We start from the raw sequence: 7,943 nt of genomic DNA, 5'->3' as shown, positions 1-7,943 counted from the left end.
AAGTAGATCCAGGGAAGTTACATTCTCAGTTGATAAACTAACATTACATTTTAGCCAAGAAATTCAAGATTATTTTTTTCCCATGCCATCATGAAGACAAGTAAAACTCCAAAGCAAAGTTTAGTGACCTTACAACAATCAAATGATCTGTTTCTGGCATTTTGTGCATTCCCAAAGCACAAATTTATGAAAGTATTCCTTTAGCTTGAAATACAGTGTGCTCAACCTAACACATTTGTCCTTAAGGCTGTATGATTATGCCTTTGCACAGACAATGCTTTTCAGCCACAGATCTCAAAGAGGTTTACAAAAGCAGATATATGTCACTGACAAGCATTTGTCTGACATCCCATGATGTCAAAGTTGCATGCACAGTCTTGTTTTTAAAAGAAGTGTTATGTATCATACAATAAACACTGAAATACTGCAAGTATTATTTCTGGTCTGAAGTTACTGTTTATCTTGTTTTCATTTTTGCAAGGGAATATTTTTAGAAAGGGAACACATCCATCCACCTAGGAATACACACATTCAGATTACATTAAGAGAAAAATACATATTAATAAAAGTACTAAAGTTTAAAAAAAAAAACAAAAAAAAAAAAAACAAAAAAACCAACCTGTGTTTAATCTGTTAAACAATAGAAAAATTCTTATGAACTAGTGATACTGTCATTGAACTGGAGAGAGTTTGAGAACAAGCTTGCTCTGGCTTTTTCACCCTATGATTTGGAATCTGCTCACAGTACTGCCAGCTTAACCAAAAAGGATTAACTCTCATATCCAACTGAGAACACAGATAATTCTCAGTAATTGGTAAAAAATGAAGATGAATGGGGCTGAGAGATAAGGAGCAATTAGCTCATCAGCAGTTACAGCTGTGCACTCAATCCGGATCCATCTCTTGAGTCTCGGCCCCTTTTAAAGAACCCAAGCAGAATAAGCACAGGACACCCCCTCCCAAAAAATTGCCGTACCTGCCCATCATTCCTCTTTCTTCCATTTTATTTCTGCGCTATACAAAGACACCTGTCATAGCATTCTGCGTAAATTACTACCTCTCCCAGGACCTGTATCTATAGCCGATGTTCTTTGACACTAAAAAAAAAAAAATAGAGGAAAAAAAAAAAAGAAAGAAGAGAAAAAAACCCCAACCCGGAAACCAAATGACTACTGTAGACACTCTTAAGTTCCCTGTCAATCGTTTCATTATAGCAGCATCATCTGTTTGAAAATATAAGCAATTCCCTCATCTAATTATAGGGAGGATTTGAGGTTCATTAACATTGCCAAGGCAGAGAATCAGATGTGCAACTGCAGAGCTGTGCTGAGTGGCCTGCATTCTCTGTTTCCTTTTATTTGCTTTTTCAAGGTCTCCAAGACTTTTTCCTGAAATCATAAAAGTAATTCTTTCATTCAAAATAGACATGTGTGTTTAGAAGAAGGAAATGACTGCATTTTGTGCTGTTCTATTATTGGGCAAGGTCACTGGAGAAAAATAATTTCACCTAAATCATTTTATCTCTGATTTTGGATGAAAAAAAAACAACAATATGCAATCAAACATTACTTTTGAACAACAGATCACAGGAAACCTTGTGTTTGTCTCATAATTTTAAATACTGCAAGGTAATACGATGAATAGGAAACCTACCATGCCAAGAAAACCTCTTAATTTTCAACACATTTTGTGGTTGTTTATGGATTAACATGCCAGCCAAGTGTAAAATGTTGCCTTGTATTTCCTAACTGTGTTTAGAAACAGAGAACACCAAAGTCTTCACGATTGCTTCACTTCCTTAAAGAAATAATAGCAAATTTTTTTTTGTATGAATGTAGTTTAAACAATGACATTTTCTTGGGACATCTGTTTTGAGATCACATTTTGAATAGATATGAACTCATTTCCTACTAAGCAAGTAATTTACTATTGTTGATAGCTGTTTACAAGTTTTATGAGTCACATTTTAGCAAGTGGCAAAGGTCTTTACAAATCCTTCGAGTATTCCCTACAGTGTATGCATAGTGTTTCATTATATAAAATGTTTGGGAAGCAAAAGTATAGGGACTGTTCTTCACTTCCTACCAAGTTATAGATAGCAAAGCTGAACTCATAGAAATAGCCTTAAACGTATTTATTTTCAAAGGCTTCTGTCTTTTGCTGCTGCAGGTTAATGAAGTGGAATAGCAGGGCAGTAAGTACTTAAGCAGCAAGGAAATAATTAAGCTGTGTTACCTATCCATAACTTTGGAGTATTAGACAGTAAATATAGAACTGATCCTAATATCATCCTAAGATGTTAAAATGAGAAAGAGCAGAACCTCTTCAATGAAATTTAAAGTTTGACCTTGTCACTCTCTTTTAATTCTGCAAGAAAAAAAAAAAAAAACACCCCATAATCTTTCTGTTTGTTTGTTTGCTGCCCTACAGAATTCATTTTTTAAACAAAAAACCTCAGTAATTTATCTATCCTGCATGTGGTATGTAGGATTGCCACTAAAAAGAACCCAGGACATTTTTCCTTCTTATCTGCAATGTAGCTCATATCAGCCAAGCTGTCACAAGACAGTACTTGATATAAACAAGAGATTGCAAAGACATCTCAGTAATCAATATTAGGATGGCTACAGTATGGAAGCCCCAACCACTGCATATCATTTGTCTCAGCATCTATTTCTATGACCAAATGAAGCATTAATTCAAATCATAAATCTATGGTGATTTAAATCTGGGAATGAGCACCTGCCTGCTTTAATGATTTATTTTGTACATTTCAGTAAGCAGGAGATTTGTCCATATGAACTGACAGGTCACCTTCAGATGCCAGTAGCAGACTGTTTATCACCACGCAGACTAGCATCTCATCTTAGCAAGTAAATATTAAACTAAAAGAATCCAATTGATTGTGGATGGGGGAGAAAGGCGTTCCAGCCATATATTTTACTCAGTGTGCTAATACCTCACTTTCATTCCTCTGTAATTTCTTTTTTTTTTCCCCCTTTTTTTTTTCCCTCTTCTAAAATGGTAATTCTGGTGGGAGGATGAGAGCTCAAGGTTACCATGCAAAACTGAGGGATATAAAATAATTACTTATTAGTATCATTGGCTTCCTTTAACTCCCTTCACTCACTAACCTTTTGGCCATTGCTTCAAAGGACGAAGTTAATAAATTTGTGTAGTGCTCTGTGTAATTATACAACGTTCATCTACACAACTGACTTTCGTAAGTCACATTAAGCATCTGATTAAAAACAATAAGCAAGACAATTCAGAAGTAAACCTAGCAATTCAACACGAGAGCCCCTATTTTATATATCTCCTTTTACATAGGCATTGGAACAGCCTACGAACAGTGTGGTGAATCTGTGTACATTAATATACCATAATGCCTGTTATAGATGGGCTAAGATGTATAGATTAAACTTTTAGCCTGGTTGGTTTGTTCATTATTTTTCATTTTGATCAGGCGCACAATATAATTTAAAAAATAAACAAAGATCAGGTTCTTTTCTTTTGTTTTATTCCTTCCTCCTGTCAACATTCAGTAACGTAATATTTCAAATTCATGCCTAACAAACCATAATTTAAGTTTTTAATGATATATGGACTTGATAATATTTATTTGAAAAGACATAAAAACAGTTGAAAAAAAATGTGAGAAAAATAAATGCACACACCTACTACAAAGCAACACTTTTGAAATATGGGTTCTTGCCAAGATAATACAATATGCTAATTTTCAAAAATGCAACTAACTGCTAGGGACTTAACTCTTACTGAACCTACTAATAATCTGACACTAGCAGCAATAGGAATCACTTCTCTGATTCCATAGGATAACTGACACTGCTCACTAGATAGGACTTATTACAAAAGAAACAAACTAAATGCAAACTATTTTTGAGAAAAACTCCCACAGGAAGAGTATAGCTCAAGACTGGATGCACAGACAAGCACACTGTATTTCCAGAGCCATTCCTCATGGAACGGAGACCTCTGGAATGCTGTTCACTCTATTCAGAAGAGCCATTTTTTTCTGAACAAAATTAACTCAATTCTTCATTCAGTTAAATTGGGAAATTAACTGAAGTTAACAAGTAAGTTAAGGGGCTGAGAGGCAATTTTGACAATGACAATAAATAATCTTGCTTCGCTATCTTTGCTCTACTAAAATAGCTAGAATGTATTTTCTTACACAGGGAAACTGATTAAGTTGTATAAGAGCAGATTAGCTATCCAAATTATGCCTCAAATAATTATTTCAAAATAGCTTTTTTTTTATGTTTTATTCAGAGGAAATTGAGATATTCCCTCCATCCACTCTCCTACAAATGCTTCACCTGCTTTACATCTTGATTACCTGTTAACTTTTCCATGGCCATGGATGTACAAACAGTTTGTCACTAGAACTGCAAAGCAGGATAACAGTTCCATAATCTAACATTTGAACATTTTATTTCACATAATGCATGCATCTAGGTCTGAAATTCAAATCTAAGCTAGCTTTTAGTTCTAGTATAGACTCTTGACCCTCCCAGTTTGTATTTACATTTTTTACTCTTTCTAATTGCTTCACTTTTCCACCAGTACATTAGGGGCCACCTGCTCCTTCCACTTCACTTGTACCTACCTCCTCCTCCTCTCAGATTTCAAAGACACCTGCTCTCTACCTTCTCTCATCTTCTATCCAAGAGGACAATCTTTATGTGACTGCACGTGCTGGTATCCGAATGTTAACACACTAATTTAAGACTATTTTCCTCCCCATCACAAAGGTACTTTTTAAAGCCTTTCTTTAAAAGGCAAACAAAAAAATCTGACTGGCTCTTTAAGCAGCAATGCATCCATATTGTTGTTATTTAAAATAGCATGTGCCTAAGTGAACTGGTTCTTTGAACTGCAATTCACATTATTTCTAAATAATAGCCTACCGATGCCTACTGAACTGTACAGAAATGCTGTTCTGAAACACGTATTTATTTATGTTAAGGTTAGTACATAACTCTCTAAGACTCATTTCAAATGTATTTAGGAGATGAAAAACTAAAAAATAAACAAAACTAGACAAAAGAGCCAAAATAAAAACAAACAAAAAATCCCTATCTTAAGCCATTTTTTCCAATATACACCAATCTTGCCTGCAGTCTTCTGAATGTACCTCTTTGTCATTGAATTTCTGTTGCTAAGTTAATACTGTCTCAACATGATAAAAGGAGCCAATACAATGAAATGGCATAACAAAACATTTTACAGCAGACACACACAGATGATTAAAGATTTAATCAACAACAACAAAAAGTTACTCTAGCTTTGAAGTATGCTTTAGCAAAACAAATCGTCCGAACAAATGAATAAAGTATACTGAAACATTTCTTTTTTGAGAAGAACAAGAGTTGCTGATGGCTGCTTACGAAATGGAAAAACCTGTTAACTACATTTTAAGAATGTGTTTATTAAAATAAAATATGATAGGAACTGCAGAGTATGGCAATAATTTATTGTGTATGTATGTTTTCCTTTTGTCACAGGGCACATGAAAGTATGAAATATTTTGCTTTCAAGCTTGTGTTCTGAATTACCAAAAGTCGATACCCAGCACACTGAGCAGGAGACATTGTTAAATTTCACTTTGACACCATCATCTGTCACCCCACCTGTACTTTGAAAAATGAACTCTAAGCAATCAAACCACTTTCTTTCATGGAAAATATTAACTGGAGTCTGCAAAGGAAAAAATGTTTTTTGTAATAGTAACAACACCACTGAATGCTGGTGTAAAGGTCAGATACAAAATAAAACTAAAAGCAGAAATAAAAGGAAAACAAATATGCAACTTTTTACACCAAACCAAGGACTTCAGAAGGATCACCATTTTAATAAAATATCAGAGCATTATCAACATATAATAATGCTGTGTCTGAGACTTACCGACACTTGAATTTAGATCTCCATTTTCAGAGTCTGCTCCATGCTGGTTATTATTTGCATGATAGTTGGACATAGCTTCCAATTTAATTTTTTTCACTTTCATTGCTTCTGCTATGGCGGCATTGGTGGCAGCTGCTGCGGCTGCAGCTGCTGCTGTCAGGCCTGCAAAGTATGAATAAAATTTAATATACATTATTGTATGATTCTTCATTATTGTAGGGACTAAGACTGTTACTCTTCCTTCATGCTTGCTACCTAAGAACACTATTCCTCTTGTTTGATTTGAAAGCGATCAACTTTTTCAAGTAAAGTGTTTCAGATTCCATTTACATAGTTACTCCTAAATATCCACCTAAATCTTGGTATCCAGTAACTCCAGCATTAATACAATCGTAACTAACTGCAGATAGAAACACATGCTTTCAGAAGTCTAATTTAGCTTCAAAATAGTGGCTGAAGTGTCTGGCTATGAATAGGTGAACATGTACCTAACTGTACTTAGAAAAACAAAACCTTTAGATCTCAAATGTTTTCCATGGTAAAGAATAAAAATAAGGCCTATATTTTCTATTTAAGAGTAATAGACAAGAGAACTCAGATATTTATTTCTCCTTTCACACATAACAGAAAGGAGGTGTTGGACTTCTAGGAAGCATTTTTAGAGGCACGTCCAGTAATGCTGCACTTTGGTACAAGATTTATTTTGCTCTCCTTAAAACATTAAGGCATTAGGGCATTTGGCAATGAGGAATTATTAAACTCTTTTAATCCCAATCCCAAAGCCATCTTCCTACTAAACCAAATTTCTGCCATACAGCATTTTGCAATTAGAGAAATGGTCCAGCAATGCCTTCAAAACTCAAAATTAGACACAGTGTTTAGTCATCACTTTAAGTTTTTGCCCTCTTTCCTGAAAGAGGATAATTTTTGTGTAGTCTCCAAACCGCACTGCTACCCACTTAAATGCCTTTGCCCTGGCCTGGGTGGTGGCAAAGAGAGGTCACCGTCCAAACTTCACAAACCTGCCTACCCCACACAACTGATCCAGCGGGCAGAGATGGAAATTAAAGGGAATTAAGTGTAAGAAATGAAAGAGAAGGCACTAAACCAGATAAGTTTTATGCAGTTACGCAGTCTGGGCCCTCAGCCTGTAACGTCACAAGAGAACAGACTCTCAGTCATTTTGAATCAAGGTTCTTGCCCTGACCGTGGAGGAGGCTTGAAAAACCTCAGTGTAATTACTATAAAGGTGCCTGCTTGTCTGATTTTCAGCTACTCTGAGAGGTGTGAAGTGTCTTACGGATCTCAAGAGGAATTAACTCCACAACCTACTACTCTAGTGGGCCAAAGCTGCTGCCCAGCATAGGAGGAGTGCAATTTAGCAGGAAAAACCAAATAAGCAAATAATCCCAGGCTGCCGAGGTAAATATTGCTACCGCCATTGCTTCCAAGACCCTCTTGTTGTCTCCTTTGCCTCCTTAAATGGAAAATGAGTTCACTCTTGCCCTGTTTTCAGCTAGCGATGGGGAGAGACAGAAGGCAAAATCCAGCAGGGAGAAGGCAGAAGGTGAAGGGACATCAGGAATCTGCCATCCCAGGGAAAGCAATGAGGTGGCATAAGAGGTGCCTTTGAATCTATCGTGGCTTGACTCAAGGTTGTCTTCCTTTATTTTTTCGCAAGACCGCATAAAGATTAGCAACCAGGTCTAGCCTCCCAACCCTCCTCACAGGCTGACTTCCAACACCTTCAAGTGCAATGAGAATTACCAAGTGTGTGATAATTACATTCTGCATAGGCAGATCAATATTATTTAGAAAACTGCTATTTCAGGGAGATGTACCAACAACCAAAAATCAAATCAGAAGGTGGATATATATGAGGGTTTAATTTTATTTTAGCTTCTGCTACTATTACAAAATGTGCATGTTCTGATCTTAAGAAGGTATTGACAATAACATGGATTGCTTCCAATGATATTTTTACCTTAGAGGAAGGATATGAAGTTATACATTAT

The 7,943-nt window shown here is 35.8% G+C and overlaps 1 protein-coding gene across 4 annotated transcripts in view; it reads right to left on the bottom strand.

The window, feature by feature from the left end:
* Positions 1 to 7,943, bottom strand: part of DACH1 (dachshund family transcription factor 1) — a gene marked incomplete at both ends in the record, with an annotated part of 361,904 nt that overhangs the window by 167,402 nt on the left and 186,559 nt on the right. For 3 of the 4 annotated variants that reach the window (XM_080362842.1, XM_080362843.1, XM_080362844.1), the window contains one exon: positions 5,929 to 6,090. The exons of the other annotated variant lie outside the window; for it this stretch is intronic. In XM_080362842.1, the coding sequence (XP_080218968.1) occupies positions 5,929 to 6,090 (162 nt within the window). The remainder of the gene's footprint in view (positions 1 to 5,928; positions 6,091 to 7,943) is intronic. 4 annotated transcript variants of the gene reach the window in all.

The sequence above is a fragment of the Nesoenas mayeri genome (assembly GCF_963082525.1).
Source record: "Nesoenas mayeri genome assembly, chromosome: 1".
In the NCBI taxonomy this organism is placed as follows: Eukaryota; Metazoa; Chordata; class Aves; order Columbiformes; family Columbidae; genus Nesoenas; species Nesoenas mayeri.
Note: the sequence above shows the minus strand (reverse complement) of the source record. Positions and strands in the feature narration are given on the sequence as shown.